Below are 23750 nucleotides of genomic sequence, written 5' to 3'. Positions count from 1 at the left end.
GAAATAAAGCTTTATATTAAAAAAAGATATAGGTGAATAATGTGCCTGCTGATCAGTCAGCATATGTTTATAGAACATCTTTTGTTCATATTATCAATATAGAAGGTAAGTACAGTCATAATTTAGTTGGGAGAGAACATTTTGTGCTGTAGTGAAGTAAATTTCAGTTTAAAAGATAGTTAAAATGATTAGTTGAAAAAGAGCAAATAGAGAAGGAATCACTCACTATACAGTTGTTTGTCAAGATAACCAGTTTAATTGTAATTTTTAAAAACAAAACTGAATTCTTCTGTCTTCATTTGTAAAGTTTTTAAAACCATCACTTGGCATGTCAGGTTTAGTGTGTTTAGGAATTGCTGGATGATAAAAACTAAAAATTACTGGATGGATCCAGTTTGACTGCTTTTACAAGAAAACCTATATCATAGAGGCATTTAAAGAAATAATATCATATAAAATGAAACTAAAACTGAACAAAGAAAAGCCTGAGTTTAAACTCTACCTTCATATTTATCTTGTGACTTTGGACATGTTGTTTAATTGAATTTCATTCTTTGTAAAAGGAGGATAAAAGTGCCTAACTCACCGAATTTCAGTGTTTTTATTATGACTGTTTTGTAGACTTTAACTAGGAGCCATGTATATTAGAAAGCATTGTTATTATCAACATATGAGAAATTAGAATATGTGAATTCTTAAAAGGTAATAATTATGAAAAATAATTTATGATTTATAAATATTTTTCTCCTTTTTCTTGGTAGCGGATACTTTGTTTTCAAGGAGGCTGAATGGGAAATACAGGCTTGAGCGACTTGTTCCAACTGCAGTATATCAGCACATGAAAATGCATAAACGAATTCTTGGACATTTGTCGTCTGTGTACTGTGTAACTTTTGATAGAACTGGCAGACGGATATTTACTGTAAGTAATTTTTAAAATATCTTAATTCATATGAAGAATTGAAGAAACATTGCTTATAGTTGAACTTAAGATTAAACCTTTATTTTTCCTTTTAATAAAAAACTGGAAATTCAGGTAATTTAGCTTATTCTCAGAAGATTTTACTTAAGGCTAGGCTTTATCCAAGTTTGGAAAATTCCTAAAAGATATGTTATATCACAGTCACAGCTATATTATAGTCCCACATCATGGATAAGTGTAATTCTCAGCATTATTTCAAACATACTGTTTGAAATTTTGTAAAATGTCAAATAATAATTTTAATTCTAAACCCAAGGCATTTCCAAAGTGCGATAAGCATATTAGAGGAGACTACTAAATGTGTCTTTTTATATTACTTGTAGAAAATGGCTCGTCTATGGGAAATTTTCCTTCAAAATTGTGGCAGAAAAAATTCTGAGCATATTTGACATGCTTTATTATCTTTTGTCCTTAACCTCACTCTTTAACGTGTATGATGTTGTATTCAAAGGGGCTTGATAGGTTTATTTTTTATTCCTTTAACGTGTTGAATAGAGAAAAGCACTGGTTTTCAGTGAGAAAATTATTTTGGGGGAAATTTCAATTTATTTTTGGACACCTTAACTATTGCATCTACTAAGGATAATACTTTTCATACTAATAATACTTGTATTGATAATTAAATTATTCACAAAGTTCTTAATTTCTTTTGAAATAAAAAAATATCAAGTGGAAGTTAAAATGGAAATACCTGTCTCTGTCTTTGAAGCAAGCAGCTATGAGTTTTAAACAGTTGAGACAGTTATAGATTCCTCTTTTTAGTAAACATGCTATAAACAGATTTATTTATGTCCACTACTCCTGTACTAGTATACCCCATCATCGATAAACCAGTAGAATGTGAGAGAGATTTTTATATATATCTTTTCTCTGGTTCTAATTCTTTTCAGGTATTTGTAGGTCATTTTCTACCTTAATATTTTCCCCTTTTATCTTTTTTTTCTTTAAATTTCCATTGTTCTTTATGAAGCAGCATAAAAGTGAAAAATTTTCTAACAAAAGTTATTTTCACAGTGAAGAATAGGTATATCTATTTGCTAAAGTGTTTGACATCTGCAACAATAATTACATTTAGCTTTTTCAGAATTATTATACTAATATTTAAATTCAGTTCTCAAAGCAAAATGGAATTTTTTATTTCTAATGTTTAAAAGAATTCTTTCAAAAATAGTCTGAAATAATGAGAAGAAAGCATTACATTGTGTTTGTACTTCATTTTGGTGAGTTAAAAGTTATGCCATTGCATTGAGATTATAAAAAATATGTAATTTCTTAGTCTTTGATGTCTATAAAGTACCTTGTAGGAATTCTTTTTTAAAGATTTGAATTAGGTCAATAATCTAGAGATTTTTTTTTAAGGAAATGGAGTGAAATAATAATGCTTTTACTCTCATAAGTATAGAGTGGTAGATACAGATAGAGTTGTAAGACCCCCATTCTCAATCAAACTACAACTGTGAGTAAAGTCTAACTTACCACCTGTTTTTTGGAAATAAAATTTTATTCAAATATAGACATTAGTTGTTTATGTATTATCTATGGTTGCTTTTGCAACAGCACAGTTAAGTAGTTATTACTACAAAGCCTAAGATAATTACTATCTGCAACTCCTATTTTAAATGTATAATTCCTACTTTTAAGATATTTGATTTGGGGAACAGGAACGGTAAGTGAAGAGGAAACTGTATTCAGTTATTTTCCTTTGTTAAAGACATAAATGAAGGGAGAAAATTACCACTATTATTTTATATGGTCTCAACAAGAGTAAAAATGTTGATGTTTTACATATATACTACAATTTGCTAGTTGTGTCAAAGTCTGTCTCATTTGTAATTTTTTATTGGTAATTTGCAGTTACAGATTCCAAAGTGTTTCCTTATGAATAGAAATGCAAAAATATGAGAGTATGTTATTTAAAATTTTCTTGTATTTTTATGATTAATCCCCTCAATTGGCAAGTAGAGTAAATATGTGTTCACTGTTTATAACTTTATAAAGTGGGATGGCTGCTGGGTGGGTGTTCCCTCATTCCACTGGGAACACACTAGCCACTGACTAATGCTTTGAAAATCAGTTTTGAAAACTGATAGGACAAGGCACTAGCATAGTAGATCATGACTGATAGTAGATCATAGTATTCTCTCAAGAATAAGCCATTCACTCAAAATACCATCTTTCATTCCCGTGAGGGGTCACACTTGTTAGTTATTAGAATAGCAATTCAATAGTAGACTAACCAGTATTTCCTACTTATGTCTTATGTATCTTAAGACCTTGTACATTTATTACAAAGGTTTTTGTGCAGATATATTTGAAAGGTTTTTCCAAGGGACTAATTGTCTTTGAGTTGTTTCTGAGTAAAAATAGCTAAAGGCAGTTTAGATAGCAGTGTGGTTAAGAGCCTCAGCTTGGCATTAAGGGACTCCTAGTTCAGCTCTACTTTTTTTGTTTTTTTAAATAAATCTTTATTTTTCAGATTATTACAATTGTTCTTCTTTTCCCCCCCAAAAGCTCCCCTCCACCTGGTTTCTACCCTACCCTTACCTCCCCCACCCCCACTGTTCTCATCCATGGAATTAACAGGTTAAAGCTAGTCTTTTTAATGGCACCAACAAGTGAAATCTGACTTATAAAGCTATGTAGTAGTAGCAAGAGAAATAAGAGTTTTGTTTTTACAAGAAATGCCAAATTCTCCAAGATAGAAGTTTTGAAATTATATAATTTATTATATCTCTTGTCAAAGTAATAATCTTTGGTTGATCTTCACTATTGATGCTTCTTTTAACAAGGAAAGGTTTTAGGTCTACTTTTTAATTTTAAGGGCATCTGAGCAGAAGTAACCTATTGTATTGTTTCCAACTGTGTGCAGTTTTTTGCTTGCAAAAGTCAGTCATTCATTGTCATGTACTACTCTGCCCTGTACTTTTCATTGAACAGCTCACATAGTTGTCACTTCTAGTTTTTAGTTTAAATAAAGAAATGCATATAGTTCAATTAAACCCTTTAAAACTTGTCTTTCAGAAACTATTAAATTTTGGGGGTATAGACTTTAGATTCTGCTTTAGTCTGCATAGAATTTAATTGATTCAAAGTCCTATATCTAAAGTTATTTCATAATGTTTTCATATAAATAGGTAAGACATTTTTTCTAGGTTTTAAGGAGAATTTTAATACCCAAGTATATAATGAAGTAGAGGAGAAAGCATTGTCACAGAGACTTATAGGACTTTTGTTTACCAGACTTAACAAAGCCAAATGTGTACTAGACATTTCCTTATGCTTTATTTTTGGAGAGTGTTAGTATTTGGTAGACAAATAAAATAAGAATTACCTGTTTTGTTAGATGCAGATGTATACAGGAAGAAAAGGTCATTGTTACCACTATTTTCATAATCTCCTTAAAAGTATTAAAAGAAATAACAGTGATTCTGGAGTGTCTGCTTCTGCTTTCTTTCTCTGTCCTAAGCTAAGATGCATATTGATTGTCTTAATGGCACAATCATTATGTTCATGGCTTCTTTAGGTGTGGTGGTGGAATAAGCAAATTTAGAGGGTACTTTAAACTAAATTCCTATTCTTAGGCAAATTTAAGGTTTATTTAAGTCCCACCCTTTCTTACCAGGACTTTTCACTATGTGGGTGTGTTTTTTGTTTTTGTTTTTTTCCAGGATAGAAGAAAAGAAGCTGTTACAACATTTTTAAAAAACACACTGCTGAAAACAAAAAAAAACACAAAAAAAAAACACACTGCTGTATATTTGGTGTCACATTTTGTTTGGGAATTTAAGTAAACTAAAGCTATACATTCTTATTGTAATGTTTTCTGTTTATGCTAGGTTTGACATAGATAAATGGTAACATACTAATGAACATACTTTCACAGTAATTACAAGAGGTTTTCATTATTGAAAAGTAAAAATAATGACCCATTGCTATCTGTTTGTTTGGAATTAAATGATTTTTTTAAAAAAGCATTTTTGGTTTTGTACTTAGCTAGATTATGCATTTCTTAAAACATTGTGGCAGCCAAAACCGGTCTGGCTCAGTGGATAGAGCATCTGCCTGCGGACTGAAAGGTCCCAGGTTCAATTCCAGTCAAGGGCATGTACATTGGTTGATTTGCTTACTGTGTTTCCCCGAAAATAAGACCTAGCGCATGGAAAGAGAAGACATCCCCTGAAAATAAGACCTAGCGCAACTTTGGGAGAAAAAATTAATATAAGACACTGTCTTATTTTCGGGGAAACAGGGTATTATGCTTTTGCTAGAGGCCCGGTGCATAAAATTAGTAGACAGGTGTGTGTCCTTCAGCTCAGCCTGCACCCTCTTCAATCTGGGACCCCTCAAGGGATGTCTGACTATTTAGACCCAATCATGGTGGGATCAGGCCTAAATGGGCAGTAGGACATCCCTCTCACAATCAGGACTGCTGGCTCCCAACTGCTCGCCTGCCTTCATGAATTTCGTACATTTGCGGGGGAGGGGATAGTAGTCCCTCAGCCCAGCCTGCACCCTCTCCAATCGGACATCCCTCTGACTCCCAACCTTTCACCTGTCTGCCTGTTGGCCCCTAACTGCTTCTGCCTGCCAGCCTGATCACCCCCTGGCTTAGTCACTTTTAACTGGCCTCCCCTGCTGGCCTTATTGCCCACAACTGCCCTCCCTTGCAGGCCTGGTCTCTCCCAACTACTCTCCCCTGCTGGCCATCTTGTGTCCACATGGAAGTAGCCATCTTTGACCATATGGGGGCAGCCATCTTGTGTGTTGGAGTGACAGTCAATTTGCATATTACTCTTATAGGATGAAGAGACTGAGATAAAATGGACATGATGGTAATAACAGATTTTAATGTGGATACTTTCCAAAGTTTAAGTTTTAGTACTAGTCTTGAGTGGTTGGGAGCCCATTTGATTTGCTTCAAAACTCAATCTGAAGAACTGGTTTAATGCTTTAGACTAGAGTTTTCTAGGTAGTGTTGGCAGAATCTTGTTAGGAAGTACAGCATTTAACATGTTATATTAATACTGTGTGATTAGTTATATGTTATATCTATTATAAAGCCGATGACTAGTATCATTTGTTTTTTTTAGGTCCTCTGAACAATGTTCAGATACAGTGATGCTTTAAAGAAAAAATTAGATTGTGAGGTTGTAAAGAATTTTAATATATGCAACCTTTTAAACTGGTTGGTAAATTTTGAATCTAGAAAATGGATATATGGGGTTAATGATAATATTCTCTACCTTTTTTGTATACACAAAACTTAAAACATTTTAATAATAAAACGTAGGGGACTGTAGGGAGAGATTGGGAATAGAGTATAAGCTATAAGATGAATAAGGAAACTTTGAAAATGAAAAAAGTAAGTAAAAATAAGCCTAAAAGTTCTAATCTGTACTCTGGCTATGTGAAATTGGAATGTTTATTTGTAAATGTAGGTCTTTATAGTATGCACTATATACTTTACAGTTTTTTCTCGAGCTTAATTTGCTGTTGTAGCATAAACAAGTAATTTATATGTGTTTTCTTTTAACTGATTTCATTCAGATAAAAAATTTTCTGGTAACTGGCTTTGGGTGACTTTATATGTATGTTTAGCTGAAGATCAATGATGGAAACATTTTTAGCTTTCTAGGGGGAAAAGCCCCAAATTAGCTTACTTTTATTTTTATATAACACAATACCATAAATAGGATTAGTCAGAATTGTATATTACATTTGTTTTCTTTCAATTATTTTGTTTTCTTTAGAAATTCAGATTCTTTCACAAGATTCTAGATAAAAGTTATGATGATGGATGATAGTAATAGATAAATGTTAGCTATTGGTAACATCCTACTTCTGTTAGATGTGTGCACCTGGGTATTCTTTGTAAGTGAATAATTTAATAAAATAGCCTAATGTACAGGACAATTAGTAACACAAGTAGTAATGCTTTTCAGTCTTTAAAAATATAATTGTTGGGAAGTGGACATAAAGATATGATTTCTTTATCTGTGTTAAGAATTTGAATTAAAATATATAGTTAATTCTATTATATATTACTATTCTTATTTTAAGGGTTCTGATGACTGTCTTGTGAAAATCTGGGCAACAGATGATGGTAGATTGTTAGCTACTTTAAGAGGACATGCTGCTGAAATATCAGACATGGCTGTAAACTATGAGAATACCATGATAGCAGCTGGAAGTTGTGATAAAATGATCCGAGTCTGGTGTCTTCGAACATGTGCACCTTTGGCTGTTCTTCAGGGCCACAGTGCATCTATAACATCACTACAGGTACTTGTTTTAATTCTTGTAATGTCCTTTTTTATAATTTAAAATAAGTTTTGAGAAGTTACTTGTATAATTCATTGTATAAAGTCTACTAAGACAAAGGAATATTTCCCTTTTCTTTATAAATACATGGCTTTAGATAACTTGGAAGTCATGACCATTGTCATTTCTGGATGTTTTTAATTCTGTTATTGCTATTCGCATGGTGAAAATCGGTTTTATTATTTGGACTGTGTCGCTCTTGTAACGGTATTTTTTTTCTTTGATTGTTTTTCAGTTCTCACCTTTGTGCAGTGGCTCAAAGAGATACCTATCTTCTACTGGGGCAGATGGCACTATTTGTTTTTGGCTGTGGGATGCCGGAACCCTTAAAATAAAGTTAGTTGCTCTTCTATTTCACAGATATAACTTTAAAAGCATAAATGTTTAGAGGTTGAAATTGCAAAAGTTATAAAGTAGTTGACAATAGAAATACATTTGTTTGATCTCCTTGAGTAAGTAACATTTTGGCTCTTCATTGACCTCTCATTTTTAAGTTATCTTATTCTTTTCATGCTTCAGAGAAAGTTTTCTCATGTTAATATCTTTGTTTCTTTTTTCTCTTATCTTTATCCTAGCTCCAGCTCTTTCCTATAGACGATACCTCTCTTACTACCATTCATTTCTGTATACTACCTAGTTTTATCTGAATATCTCCTTCTGGTGCTGAGAACATAATCTTAGAGTTTGTAAAGTGTTCTTTAGAACGATTATAATTATTTGTTAGCACAACTATAAGTTGTAGGTTTTATTGTCGAAACTTAGGAAAACATAATCATTACATTTTCACTAGCAGATGCACCCTCCCTTTTGGAGGTTTTTGCATTTATATTTTTCACTTAATTTATCAAAACAAGTTGGCTGGAAAACATTATCTTTTGATTAAAGGACAATGAGGCAAAGAAAGGTTAAATGACTTTCCATACAGTTTTTAAGAATTGGCAAAGCCAGGATTAGCACACTTCCTAGGGGGTGCTGCACTGTCTACACCTGCCACCTCTCCAATGGAGGTAGTAGGTATAGGAAGTGCTCTCTTTACTCCATATAGACAGTCAGTGAATGGGAGGGAAATACATCTCGTGTTTCCACACTGTTGAAATGGCCATTTCTGTGCTTTCAGGATAGAGTCATTCAGATGAGAAAGTTTATCTCAGTAATTATCTTTTGTTTTTAAATTATCAATGAAATTGAGTTATTTAATTAAAAAATGAAATTTGTTCTTTTAAAACAGTAGAGTTTAAATAAATTCATATGTATGGACATTCCTGGAAAATACCTCTTCTAGTAGGGCATTAGGGGGCCATGCAGCTTGTGTAACAAAATAAAACAAACTGTGCTTCATTTGAAAAAAGGATTGTAGTCAAAGACATGGTTCTTTGGAGAAAGCAAATTCGTTTCACTCTAGTTGAATTCTTAATATTTGAAATGTACAAGGATTTCTGTAAACATTTAGATAAAAGTTGAAATAACTTATTGATATATATGGACAAAAGTAATAGTTAATTGTTGTTTTCCTTGAGCATTTATTTATCTCCCTATGGACATAATTGGGATACCTTTATCCTTTTCAATCTTGTTTAAGTAGAGAAGAAAAAGTAATTAGTGATCTTAAAATTAGCATGGGAATAAAAATGGTATTACAAAATTAAAATCTTAACTTTGTGCTTAAGAATTACATTGCTAAGTATAATAATACTTATCTGTATTATTGAGAAGTTATTTCATATAACTTTTATGTAGATTTATCTATAAACCCTTTACTATAGTTTTTTATGTAAAATTTTTAAAAATTTAGACATAAGTAGGGAAATATAATTTTCTGCTGTTTTTTTTAAGTCTATTATAGACATTTATAAAACTTCAATAGTTGTATTATATTTCATTGAGTTGTTGATCCATACTTTGCTTAGTGATATTAAAAAAAATTTGGGGGGGGCATACAAGGTTTTCTAGTTGTTTGTTAGTAGTATTCTTATCTATTTGATATGATAATTGTTCCTTAAAAACTTTTAAGCTAGAGTCAGGCATCAAAATAAGAGTGATTTTTGTTTTTGTTTTTGTTTTTTAGATATGGGGACACCCGTTTTCTGTATTACACGTAGTTTATAGTTAAATTACCGTATTTAAATAATACAGGTTTTAATTACTAATTGAAGGCAAAAAAAATATTATGTTATAATGCTTTTTTGTGTAAATGGCTTCAGTAATCCTCTCTACATTAATTGAAAGAATCAGTTTCATCTAATTGAAACCTGTTTTGGAAAACCAAGTTTCATGATAAATTCAAAGGATTTGATGTAGGTTTTGTATGTACATCCCCCCTGTAAAGATGCTGCTTCTTAGGTGAAGAGTCTGAGTGGCTGGGGCCCAGAAGCTGGCTCAAGAGGTCTCTAAGTAGGAGGAAGCTGTCCAAATATGTATAGCTTAGATGTAAGGAGAGAATTGGAATCCTAAAATATGCAGGTAATAATGATATCCAGTTTTTATTAAACACTTATTCTGCCAAGCTAGTACCGAGCACTTTAGATTTTTTATATATTTCATCTTTATGGCAACTCTATGAAGAAGGTATGTTACTATCTTCAGGATGTGGGGTGGTGGGAGGAAACTGAGGTGAATACTGGAAGTATATCCAGAACCCACCTTCTCTGTCTCTCTTTTTTTTAAATAAACCTTCTCTTAACCACTGTGCCAAACTAAGTAGTACTTATTAATTGATAGAATATCTAGAACTGATTGAACCTAATTAAAATACTAATAATACTAATATTATGCCAGCACTAAGCACTTTACATGGATTATACTCATTCAATTCTCTCAGCAACTCTGAGATACTTTCTCTTTTTTACCCCCATGTTACATATGAGGAGCCCGAGGTACAGAAATATTAACTTGCCTAAGGTCACATACCTGAATAAGTGGCAGAGCAGGGAATTGAACTCAGTCTCTGTCCAAAGCCACATTTTAAAGTAGTTCAAGTATGCACTTAAAAACAAATTATTTGTACCTGCTTATCTTAAATTAGAGGCCCAGTGCACAAATTCATGCACGGGTAGGGTCCCCAGAGGTTGCCAGTTGCCAGCCGAGCCTTCCTTCATTCTATGCTGCCCTCTGGTGCTCAGTGCACATCATAGCGAGCAATCGAACTTCAGAGAGGACACTTTGCATATTAGGGGTGTGAGTGTGTGTGTGTGTGTGTGTGTGTGTATTATTTGTACCTGCTTATGTGTTTTTTCCCTTTAAAAATATTAAAGCCTATTTAAAATGTCAGTGTATATGATTATTTGCATATTATGGTTATGAGTTCTAACTAAATGGTTGGTTGTCGTTTATGTGAATGGTTGTGTTAAAAATCTTTTAAATATAGTACTGTTGATCTATAGATATTAAGGAAAGTGTAGCATATTATTTGCCTTTATAATTTCACATTAACTTAAATATCAATTATTTTATTTTTTAAAATATATTTTTATTGATTTGAGAGAAGGGAGAGGAAGTGAGATAGAAACATCAATGATGAGAGAGAATCATGGATTGATTGGCTGCCTCCTGCACGCCCCCTTTGGGGTATCGAGCCCACAACCCTGGCATGTGTCGACTGGAATTGAACCCCCGAGATCTTTCAGTCCGCAGACCTATGCTCTATCCACTGAATCAAACCTTTTAGGGCTCAATTACTTTAAATTTACTTTGATAAATTTAGGTTTAAAGAATGTTTTAATAACTTTAAGTTTATCTAAATTATATTTATTTTGCTCAATTATATCAGAGCCTATAGATATTAAGAGAGAATGTTTAAAATGTTAATTTTTACAATTTCATTTCAAATTTATTTTAAAAACTTAACAATATGTGTTGTGTTCCATATCAGTAAAAAAGTCTATTGTTCAGAATATATAATTTATCGGTAGATCCAAAAAATACATTTTATTTCCCTAAATGATTACAAAATTGAAAACACTTTATATTTGAATGCTTTGGATTGTCAAAGTTGTACAGTGCATTCTGGTGAGGTTGAAGATTATTTTTGAAATTTTTTCCTAATCTGAGAAAAATTAGGTCAAAATGTATATTAAGTAGGACTTTAAAAGTAATCACTATATTTTGGAGCATTACAAATATAGATGTATTGAAGCTGGTATATAAAATTAATTTTTTTCTTACTAAAGTTGATTATAACAAACATTTTAATACCAATAGTATTAATGAGACATAATCTAATACAGTTCTATAATTAATGTAAATATAGCTGAGTGGGACCTATTTTCTACACACCATTGATTTGAATGAGCATTATAGTTGACATAAGAGTCAAATACTTTAAGATTTTTATTAAGATTCTTAATTTTTGGAGTTTTATCAGACATTTTGTGACATTAAAAGATAAACAAGGGAAGATGTTTAATGTCTAACATGGAGAAATTTTAGTTTGGTGTGTATATGCTACAGAGGCAATAACTTTTGCTTAAGTGTCCATGTTTACAAATGACTTGTTTATGTATTTGTGCTCTATCAAAATCTGTGAAACGTAAATTTGATAAGGAGTGGGTATAACTAATACCTGCACGTCTTCTGTCATAGTGGCTTTGGAGTTTTTTATGTGTGGATTGTTATGTAATCAGGAGCTCCTACAAAATCTGTATGTGGAATTTCAACAAGATCTACTGATAATGACATGATTTCAAATCTGTTTTTAGGAAGGGAGCCATCTGTTGCTTCTTATATAATTCTGTCCTTCTGTAATTATTTTTTGAAATAACAGATTTCTGGTGTTGCTATTCCCTTTGGGATATTTTTTAATTTTTTAATTTTAATTTTTTTTTTATTATAGTCCAAGACCTGCAAAATTTACAGAGCGCCCTAGACCTGGAGTTCAAATGATCTGTTCTTCTTTTAGTGCTGGTAAGATTTTTTTTTTCTCCCTAATTTTCTGCTTAAAGTTATAAATTAGATCTTTCTCTTTTCCTGGATATTATACAGGGTGGGGCAAAGGTAGGTTTACAGTTGTTGGTATGGAATAAATAATAATCCTACCTAATAAAAAAGTAATACACAAAGTAACATCACTCTGCTACACCCACAAGCCACGCCCACCAGCCAATCAGAGTGAGTATGCAAATTAACCCCAATCAAGATGGCTGCCACACAGAGACCAGGAGGGAGGGTTGGTTTCCCAGGCAGTAGAGGAAGCCAAGCTTTTCATACATGCTGGCCCGCCCAGGCCTCCACTCAAGGATACAAAGTTTCAATTATAAAAGATAAATCCCAAGAAAAATGGGCAGCCACAGAGCTGTAGAGAGCAGGCTAAGGTTGTCCCTGGTGACTGAGGAAGCCAATAGGCTTCTACTCTAGGCTACAAAGTTTCAATTATATTGTAGAAGGTGAATAAACCCCAACAGAAATGGCTGCCGCCATGGAGTGAGCAGAAGGCTTGGCTTCGCTCCAGGCTACAAAGTTTTAATTGTAGAAGGTAAATAAATTCTAGATACTAGGGCCTTTGCTTGGCTTGCTTAGGGATGTGGCTGGCCTGCAAACCACTACAGGCCCCTCTCCCAGGTCACCCCACGCCCCAAGAGAACCCCCATCCTGATCTGGGACATCCTTCAGGGCAAACGAGTTGGCCCCCACCCAGGCACCAGTCCTCTATCCTATCTAATAAAAGAGTAATATGCTGATTGACCATCACTCCAACACACAATATGACTGCCCCCATGTGGACACAAGATGGCCAGCAGGGGAGGGCAATTGGGAGGCACCAGGCCTATAAGGGAGGGCAGTTGTGGGCGATCAGGCCAGCAGGGGAGGGTAGTTGGGGGGACCAGGCCTGCAAGGGAGGGCAATTGGGGGCAATGAAGCCTGCAGGGGAGGGCAGTTAGGGGTGACCAACCCAGCAGAGGAGGGAAGTTGGGGGCAAACAGGCTGGCAGGGGAGCAGTTAGAAATCAATCAGGCTGAGAGGGCAGTGGTTAGGGGGTGATCAGGCTGGCAGGCAGAAGTGGTTAGGGGCAATCAGGAAGGCAGGCAGGTGAGCATTTGGGAGCCAGCAGTCCTGGATTATGAGAGGGATGCCCGACTGCCCTAAATGGGCAGTGGGACCAGTGGGACATCCCTCGGGGGGTCCCAGATTGGAGAGGGTGCAGGCTGGGCTGAAGGACAACCCTAACCCCGTGCACAAATTTCATTCACCGGGCTTCTAGTACAAGAATAAACTGTTTCGCTTACAACTATAATCCTACTTTTGCCCCACCCTGTATTTTCAAATGCAGTTATGTGCTTGAGGTAAGCTGCCCTAGAAAGTTCTCTGCACTGAGTAATTTGTGTGCAAAATGGTAAAAGACAACGTCACCCATAAGCAAAAGCTTTTAATGTACACAGCATATGTACATTGTGTATAAATACACAAAAACCTTTGTTTCAGAATTGAGAATAAATGGTAGAGTTCTTGATTAAGTGCTGAAATTTTCATTAGAGAAAAATAGATTTGGTAAGGCACAGGAGATTAAAAGAAAAAATGACATTTTGTAATAAAGACACCATCAGGGTCCCTGACTTCACTACAGCACTGTCATGGCCTGAGTATTTTTGTCCCCTCACTCCCATGCCGGCATCCTGACCTCAGATTTCTCAGCCTCCAGAACTGTGAGTAATAGATGTCTGTTGTTTTTGTTTTGAGAGAGAGAAGAGGGAAAGGCAAAAAAGAAAGCTGGCTTATAGTGAAACACAGTTTTGGAAAATATTTACTGTTGTAATATAACTCATATTTTTATACATATGCCAGGGAATTAAAATTAATTTATAAATATTTGAATTTTGTTAGAATTTAGTTTATATACTCATGTGACTAATATTTTTTGTAAGAAGATTATAATGCTCTAGTAGCAGAGAATAGTTTCAAAATTTATTCTATTAAGGAATACATCTTTGAGTAGGTATCTTGTTAGAAGAAAGGTACTTTAAATCTGCTTTGTGTTTTCATAGATTTTGTAGTTATCCCTTAACTAACTAAAATAAACTTGATATTTGTACAACTTTATTAATTACTTTGCTCAGTTCTTATTTGCTCTTTAAAAATTAGCTGTACAATAATGCTGACATTCAAATTAACTTGAGTTTATGTAGCAGCGTTTTGAATGGATATTAATCTTTGAAAACAAATTATGATCTGCAGATTTGAATTGATGACAAATGAAATGAAACATGAGTGGATTTAATATTTAATGTTCCTAGTACTAGTTATTTCCACATTTATTTCCAGTTTTACTTTATCTTTTCATTTCACAATTGTGGGTAGCAGTAGTGCCTAAGATAAGATTGCAAACTGATGAAGTGAATGTATTTGAATATCAGTATTCAAACATTTTTAATTTCTAACTTCTAGATTTCCACTGTTACTTCTATGAAGACAGTTGTTCTTGTAGTCATAGTACAAATGTGGGCACTATGCATGTGTTACAATACTCTAAATACAGTTTTATATATATCACTGTTCTTAACACTGAGGGAGAGTATTGATTCCAAGGAGAGAGTAAATGGAATATTTCAACTGTAATGGAAGCCAGACTGTTTATGCTATATGACAAAGTCTTAATGAGAGTTCAGAGAAGAGCAGGCTCATTTGATTAAAAACTTGTAAAGACAATTTACTGAAGGAGTTTGGCCCTAAAAGTTTGATAGATTTTAACATGAGAAATGGGCCAAGAGAGGGATTTGAATATCTAAAAGGCATGTTTTCTAGTGAGGATGACTGTCAATTTCAATTTAAGATTACATAATCTTAGTGAAACTATTTGTAGAGGAAATCTTTCTTTCCTAGTTAAAATTGTTAGCAAACTTCTTTATTTAATTCAGGTTAGTTATATACTTAGGATAAATAGGAATAGTTTTAAAGTATTAACCATTTAGTATACACTGTGGTAATGTTTGTGTTGTATTATCTAATTTTGAAATTGTGTTTTACTGTTAAATGTTTGTATACTGTTATTCTTCAGGTGGAATGTTCCTGGCCACAGGAAGCACAGACCATATTATTAGGGTTTATTTTTTTGGCTCAGGTCAGCCAGAAAAAATATCAGAATTGGAGTTTCATACTGTAAGTATTGGTGAAAAGAATTAGATGAGTACAATTTAAATGATTCTTAACAGTTTATTTTCAGGATCTTTTTTTTTGTTTATCTGTTTATATATAGGACAAAGTTGACAGTATCCAGTTTTCCAACACTAGTAACAGGTAAAATAATTATTTTTGTTACATTTAATTCCAATTTTTAAATTATGAAATAAGGATAATTTTTATAGTCAGGTTTTAATTCAAATTATATAGGAATTAATCACCTAAAAGAAAGATCTTGACTAGTTATATTGAAAAGTGTATATAGCATTTGTATGTGAACATACATCTTTATGTTTCATTTGTAATAATGTTAGTTTAGTTGGCCATTTTTAATAATAGGGATTTTTATCCACCTTGCCTATTTCCTATGTATATATCAAAGTAAAGATATATAAAAATATATAAAATATACATATCTATTAGTAGAGATTGGAAATATATCACAATGTAATATTTGAGGCAGAACTGGTTTTTCCATGTTCTGGTTTTTAAATGAAAGAAAGGTATTTCTAAGAACCTTGAATAGGATGAATCAAGGTCGTTAATATTAAAAGAAAAGTCAGTAATTTTCTATTTGAAAATATAAATTCTTGTTTTAGGGTACTAAATGGTGGCATTGAAACCCTTTTGAGTATTATTTTGAGACCTAGCCATTCATATTAGAAATTATGTGTATAAAATTTTAAAAGCCTATAATGTTTCAGAAGTTCTTAGATTTGCAGTGAATATCTGGTTGAGTATGAGAATGCTATGTAAGTAAAGATGAATGTTGTCTTTTGAGTATTTTTAAAAGCATAACTCTTATTAAGTTCATTTCAGTCGAACATATGTGATTTTTATTTTGGTGGTGGACTTCTTTTTAATGCAGGTTTGTAAGTGGAAGTCGTGATGGAACAGCACGAATTTGGCAATTTAAACGAAGAGAATGGAAGAGCATTTTGTTAGATATGGCTACTCGTCCAGCAGGGTAAGAAATCAAATTTGACATAATACATCAGTATAGATACATCATTTAAAGTATGCCATAAAACAGGTTGGTGTATCTCCAAGCTATAAAAGCATATATCATAATCGTTAAAATGATTGCTTTATGACTAGAGGTTCTACTGGAGATGAAAGGCTTTAATTTTTATAAAATGATTTTTGCACTATCGGAGAAGGCCTACTGCATTAATTTTTTTTTTTTTCCAGTTCAGTTTTGTTAAGGCAATGATGGTATTGTAAGAATAGTTTTAAGTTTCACTAGTTTTTTAAAAGCAGAGCATATTATAATGCTACATTTGTCACAGAGGGATCATGTGGTTTATCCAATGGTTTTCTCTAGCTAAAAGAAATGATATTACACCTTGTAACTGTTGTTTTGGTCTTAACCATTTTTTTCCTATTTGTTTTTGTGTAGTAGTCTCAGATGGAAGGGCAGCAGTTAAGCAGGCATGACAGTAGCAGTAAATGATGGAGAGCAGCATGACACAGAGTTCCAGGGTCCAGATAGAGTTAAAGTAGTGGCGTTTGTTCAGTTATTTTGAAGGCTTAGGAGTGCCGGAATCCTGGATTTGCTGACTTGGTGCAGTGATTTTTGTCATCATCCTATGTTTGTTCAAACTATTCTTAACTGCTAGGTGATAGTTATGTTACTGAATATAAATTATATGAAAATACATTTAGGTTTTTTTTTTTTTTTTTTTTTTTTTTAAATCAATCTTTATTGTTCATATTATTACAAAGGTTCCTCATTTCTTCCCCCCTCCACCAGGTTCCCACCCCACCCTCTGCCCCCCTCCCCATCCCCCATTGTCCTCATCCATAGGTGCACAGTTTATGTTCAGTCTCTTCCTCCCTCCCTTTCCCCGATAGTAAATCCCTTTTCAGATAGTAAATCTGTTACTTAGCATTTTCTCATATCAATAATACCTCCACATGCCCAATGATACACTTCACACAAAAGACATTTTCAAATAGGTCAACCAGCCTCATCCAGGCCCCACCCAAGGCACTCACAGATCAACACCCCAGCGCTATACTAACTCAACACATCCTGATCTAAGCCTTCATCACTTGATTCAGCAGACCCTCAAGTTCCCGCAAAAGTTTCCAGCCATGTCTGAGAGGCAGCCGTGGGCAGGTACAGGCGAGGAGCGAGCTGTTTCGGGCCTGGCTGCTCCGGGCCTGGCCTCTGTTGCTCTGGTTCGTTCCATAACCAGCTGCTCCGGGTCTGGTCACTGCCACTCCCGACCTAGTTGCTCTGGACTTGGCTGTTGCTGCTACAGGCCTGGCCGCACCAGACCCGGCTGCTCTGGGACCGGTTGCTCCGGTCCCGGCCGCTCCGGGCTGGCCGCTCCCAGCCTGTCAGCCGCTGCTCCGGGCCTGGCTGCTCTCAGCCTGGCAGCCACTGCTCCTGGCCTGGCCGCACCAGACCCGGCTGCTCCGGGCCTGGCCGCTCCCAGCCTGGCAGTCGCTGCTCCGGGCCTGGCCGCTCCCAGCCTGGCAGCCGCTGCTCCTGGGCTGGCCGCACCAGACCCGGCTGCTCCGGGCCTGGCCGCTCCCAGCCTGGCAGCCGCTGCTCCGGGCCTGGCCGCACCAGACCCGGCTGCTCCGGGCCTGGCCGCTCCCAGCCTGGCAGCCGCTGCTCCGGGCCTGGCCGCACCAGACCCGGCTGCTCCGGGCCTGGCCGCTCCCAGCCTGGCAGCCGCTGCTCCGGGCCTGGCCGCACCAGACCCGGCTGCTCCGGGCCTGGCCGCTCCCAGCCTGGCAGCCGCTGCTCCGGGCCTGGCCGCACCAGACCCGGCTGCTCCGGGCCTGGCCGCTCCCAGCCTGGCAGCCGCTTCTCCGGGCCTGGCCACTCCCAGCCTGGCAGCCACTGCTCCGGGCCTGGCCGCATCAGACCCGGCTGCTCCATACCTGGCCACTCCCAGCCTGGCAGCCGCTGCTCCGGGCCTGGCCGCTCCCAGCATGGCAGCCACTGATCCTGGCCTGGCCGCACCAGACCCGGCTGCTCCGGGCCTGGCCGCTCCCAGCCTGGCAGCTGCTGCTCCGGGCCTGGCCGCTCCCAGCCTGGCAGCCACTGCTCCGGGCCTGGCCGCACCAGACCCGGCTGCTCCGGGCCTGGCCGCTCCCAGCCTGGCAGCCGCTGCTCCGGGCCTGGCCGCACAAGACCCGGCTGCTCCGGGCCTGGCCGCTCCCAGCCTGGCAGTCGCTGCTCCGGGCCTGGCCGCACCAGACCCGGCTGCTCCGGGCCTGGCCGCTCCCAGCCTGGCAGCCGCTGCTCCGGGCCTGGCCACACCAGACCCGGCTGCTCCGAGCCTGGCCGCTCCCAGCCTGGATGCTCCGTGCTTGGCTACTGCTGTTCTGGGCCTGGCTGCTCCCAACCCGGCTGCTCTGGGCCGGGCTTCTCCGGGCCCAGCCACTCCGTGTCTGGGTGTTCCTGGACTGGCCACCCTGGGCTTGGCCGCCTCTGCCTCAGGCCTGGCTGCCACTGCCCCAGGTCTGGCTGCTCCAGTGCTGGCCGTTGATGCTCTTGTTCTGGCTGCTGCTGCTCTGGGGCCTGGCCACTGCTGCTCCGGGCCCAGCTGCCACTGCCTTGTGCCTGGCCACTCTAGGCCTGGTCGCCGCTGTTCCAACATTCTGTCCCTTTTTTCTCTTTTTTTTTTTTCTTTTTTTTAAAAAAAAACAAAACGCATTTATGTTGCAATGTTGGCTGGTGCGTTGAGTTCTGACTTAGTCTTTGATTTTTCAAGATCTTCTTTGTATTCTTTCTTAAGTAATTTTACTATCATTTGCTCTCACTTGATTTCTTCACAATGAGCACTTCTTTGGTTTCTTCCTCCTTGTCCTGGGAGCTCAGCAGGTTGGCCTGTGGCACCCCTTTGTTCTCCGCGGGCTCCCGCGCTGCTCCAGCCTGTTGCCTGGGTCGGCGCCGCCCAGGAAGCAGCCCAAGGCCTTGGCTCCGTTGCCAGTGCTCAGCAGTCGAAGGCTCAGGGGCACCCCCCCCACTGGGGGCCCCGTCACCCGGCTCCTTGCTGGCAGCCCGGCTGGCCGGTGTCCGGCAGGGGCTCCTGCTCCTCGTGGCGTTCCTCCAGTCTGGAGCTTTCTTTCTCCCTCCCACTAGGGGAGTCCAGGATCAGAGTCGACAGACTGTCCTCTGCGCACAGTGTGCGCGACTCCGGGGGCTCGGCCTTTCGCCGCGCTCCCAGGACTCCACCTCACAGCTCCGTCTCCCCCTGCCTGAGCCTGGGTCCCCAGGGACTGGCCCAGACCTGGAGTTCGGGGCGGTCTGGACTGAGGCTCAGAGCTGCCGCCGGAGGCTTTGTTTCTTCCGGCTAGGGTAATCCAGCATCAGAGTCAACATTCAGTCCTCTGCGCGCCATGTGCGCGCGACTCCCGGGGCCCCGCAATTCGCCGTCCCCCGGGATTGTCTCCCCCTGCCGGAGCCTGGGTCCCCAGGGTCTGGCACATAACTTGGGGCTCAGCGCTGCCGGTTCGGGGGTTCAGCCCAGGCTGGGGGTTCTATTTCCTTCCTGCTAGGGAACGCCAGGCAGCACCCAGCCCTCTCCTCCTCTCCGGCTGAGACCTCTCCGCGTGCGCGTGCGTGCGAGCGCGCAGCATGTCTCCGTACCTTAGGCTTTTTTTCAGCTCCTCTGATTTTCCTTCTGGTTTTCTCCCTCCTTCCTATTGTAGAGTTTTCAGTCAGTCGACTACCTGTAGCTCTGGGCAATGTCCACTCTACATTTTAGTTGTATTCCCTTGAAATTGTTGTGAGCTGCTGCGGCTAGGTGTATACCCGAGCAGCCATCTTGGATCCTCTCTAGGTTTTTGTTATATTTGTATTTTAATAAATAGTGTCAGTGTAAACAAATACTTCCTCCATCACTTTCAGTCAAAACCTTCAAGGAATAGAAGATAAAATCACAAAGATGAAAGTAACTATGGTGGCGTGGGATCGACATGACAATACAGTTATAACTGCAGTTAATAACATGACTCTGAAAGTTTGGAACTCTTACACCGGTCAACTAATACATGTCCTGATGGTGAGAAAAAAGATTAAAATTTATTTGGTATAATTAAAATTGATTGTAGAATGGAGTATGTCCATTTAGGAATAGTCTTAAGTTAGTTAAAAATCTCATAACTTTGCTAGATGGGTAATTTGCCAGAGATTGGAAATAATTTTAAAATACAATTAAATGGGTTTGGCTTGGAAATATAGATGCATGCTGGGTTTTTTTTTTTTTGGTATGTAGGGCTTCATCAATAGTATTCTCAAGTTTTAGCAAATAATAGCAAAACTCTGGACAGTGATATTAGCTCAGCTTTGGTATTATACATTGATAAAGATGAAGATTTTGCCACCTTAATAATTCTGAAAACTCAGAACTTTGAAATGTTTCCATATTGTTGGAATTTTCTTCTTTAACATTTATAATTCTTTGCTACTTCAAAAATACTTTAGGGTCATGAAGATGAGGTATTTGTTCTTGAGCCACACCCATTTGATCCAAGAGTTCTCTTTTCTGCTGGTCATGATGGAAACGTGATAGTATGGGATCTGGCAAGAGGAGTCAAAATTCGATCTTACTTCAATATGGTAATTATTAGTCTCTTTATAGCTATTAAAGATTTGGGGATTTATTGACTCAGGTACTCTGCATATCACAAAGGAAATCCATTTAAGAATAAGTTCAGACATTATTTTGACTTAAAGTTTCAAAAAGTTGCTTATTTCACATTTATTTACATGCTATATTTAAAGGAAAATTAATAGTATATGTTACAATACATATGAATATGATAACTAAGCTAATTTTTAAAATAGTTTTAATAGTGAAACTTTGGTGAGAAAAAGTATGACAATACTATAGAGATAGAATGAAAGTTTGGGAAAATGTGAAGAAATTATAAATTTTTACATTGTGTTGTTGTATTTCACCTGTTGTCCTATAGTACAACATAATTTAATTAAAATACACCCATTTTAAAACGAAAGCCAAAGAATCAGTCATTCTTTCCTTTTATCAAATTGTAGTATATTAGATATTTATTTGTGATTAAGCACTTTTTTCTCCATATTTTGATGCTTATATTGATTTTAGTATATTTTGCTGAATACTTGAATTACAGTGGTTTGATCTCACATTTTACTCTATAGTGTTTCCAAGAAGTGCTGCTTAAATATTGCTTAGTTACATTTTTTTACTCTACTTCCTATACATAAATTTTATCTTTTAAAAATAAAAACAAAAATATGTCTACTATTTTGGCATGTTTAGCTATTTTTGGAAATCAAGGATAGAAATCTTTGGTAATAAATCATAAAATAATACAACTAATATTGTGGTTGATCAGTTATTTTGCAAAAACAATTGTTTGACAAAATAGTCTTGGGAAATATAATACTTTGTCAAAAAATTTCATGAAAGTGATCCCATAGTTGATTGATAATCATAGTAAAGCTACATCTATGTAGTAAGAAATCATTGATCAAAACAGTTGAAGGAGGATTAAGCAGAAGATAATAAAAAAAGGATTTTTATTAATGAAGGAATTAATTGTAGCTGTCTTTATTGATATGCCTTAATGTACAATAAGGTAAGAAATAAGATTTGTCAAATTCTTTTCTAAAAAAACAACACTAATTTATTTGTGGTACAATTGTTAGTGATGGATGGATTTCCTTAGTGATTATATGTATAGAAGAGACTTTTTTAAAACAAATCTTTAAATATGCTTCTGGTAAAGAGTATTTTCCCTTTTCTTTCTGTCCTTGTGTTTCTGGTTTGCTTCTTTTGGGGACATTTCTATTGAATATGGAAATTAGTCATTTCTCGGTGTGTCTTTAAAGTTTCAAAAGAAAACATTTGTCTATACATTTATTACTTTATTTAGTAATTTCTTATATTTTCAAAGGGCATTGATATATTAAAGTGTTTATAGGGAAAGTTTTCTCTTACTTGAGTACTGCTGTCACCTTTAAGTTATAAAGGTGAATTTATTTGTTGTCAGGTAAGTCTATCACACTAATATTCCATTTTAAAGCAGATATAAAAGTTGAAGCACCTTGAGATTGAAATTATTTACTCTTAGATCATTACAATTTAGTGATATAATCAGGAGTAGAAGTCATCAATGTTATATTGTATACTCTTTGAAATTAGCAAAGGAGGTTAGTTATAATACTGCCTTAAAAATTATTCCTTGGTTAATGAGTTTTTTAGATAAGGATATTTTCCCTGCTCTTTTTAATAAGAAACCAAAGGCCTTTAAATGGCAGAAGAAACAAATTTATGTAATAAGTAGAATAGCATAGTATTCATAGACTCTTCAAACTGTTCAAAAAAAAACAAAAACAAAAAGGATTAAAAATAAGTCTTGCATTTAACAAAACCGAAAATAAGTTCTTTATTAACATAAAAATACGCTGTTTAATTTTTTTGATGATTTTTAAAGGCTTCCAAAGTGCTTCTACATATTATTTCATCAGTATCTTATGAAAACTTAATAAGGGTAGTAGATTTTACTATTATTGGCTTTGCAAATGGAGAAACTACACAGAGATAAATTCTTTGCCTAGAGTCAACTAGGTCACAGCTATTATAACTTAAAACCATGGTTTTCTGTCCTTTGTTAATGTTTTCTTAATGCTGTCTCTAGTTGGGTTAAGTTATTGCACAGCTAACTTCCAACTCTACCCAGTTAGTGATGTGTGCACTGGGAAAATATTTTTTAAATGAAATTACTTCCAAGTAGATCTCGTAAGATATAATTTGGCTTGACAATTTTTTACTCTTAATTTGGAGTCATCTACGTACCCTGGTTTTTGTTCTTTACTCCTTTGTGTGTGTGTTTTTTCATTGTTTTATCTGTGAGCATATGGAAGATAAAGCATCCAGCATTGCTATTAAGAAAATAAAAATAACTTGAGGGAGGAGTAGAAGCTTGTATTCTCTGTACACTATCTTAAATGTTGAATGTTGGCTGTAGTTATAACTTTTTGGCTCTCTGTAGCTAATAAGCTTTGGTGTTGCTAAAATACCATATGTTGATTGAGTACAAATTCAATTCCTGACATTAAGTTGAACTAGTAATCATAAATTCAAATAGTAAATGTTTTGTTTCCTATGTAAAGGCACTAGTTATGGTAAAAGTTTAGATCAATTATTATTATGATTTGTAATATTAGTATTTTGTGTGAGTTTTAAAATCAAACTTATAACATGAATAAGTAAGTTCACCATTAAATCTCTGGCCAGAAATTAAGGAATTTCACTGGTGCCTTTATTTATTTATTTTAAATATGTTTTAATTTATTTTAAGAGAGAGAGGAAGGGAGAGAAACTTCATGAGA

The 23750-nt window shown here is 36.6% G+C and overlaps 1 protein-coding gene across 2 annotated transcripts in view; it reads left to right on the top strand.

The window, feature by feature from the left end:
• Window positions 1-23750, top strand: part of PHIP (PHIP subunit of CUL4-Ring ligase complex) — a 141369-nt gene that overhangs the window by 39395 nt on the left and 78224 nt on the right. For both annotated transcript variants that reach the window (XM_084889481.1, XM_084889482.1), the window contains exons 7-15: window positions 762-922; window positions 7043-7264; window positions 7539-7639; window positions 12132-12202; window positions 15288-15388; window positions 15486-15526; window positions 16278-16376; window positions 20283-20436; window positions 20859-20993. In XM_084889481.1, coding sequence (XP_084745607.1) covers window positions 762-922; window positions 7043-7264; window positions 7539-7639; window positions 12132-12202; window positions 15288-15388; window positions 15486-15526; window positions 16278-16376; window positions 20283-20436; window positions 20859-20993 — 1085 coding nt within the window. The remainder of the gene's footprint in view (window positions 1-761; window positions 923-7042; window positions 7265-7538; window positions 7640-12131; window positions 12203-15287; window positions 15389-15485; window positions 15527-16277; window positions 16377-20282; window positions 20437-20858; window positions 20994-23750) is intronic.

Source organism: Pipistrellus hanaki (genome assembly GCF_964339955.1).
Source record: "Pipistrellus hanaki genome assembly, chromosome: 7".
Taxonomy (NCBI): Eukaryota; Metazoa; Chordata; class Mammalia; order Chiroptera; family Vespertilionidae; genus Pipistrellus; species Pipistrellus hanaki.
This window is presented reverse-complemented; position numbering and strand designations above follow the sequence as displayed.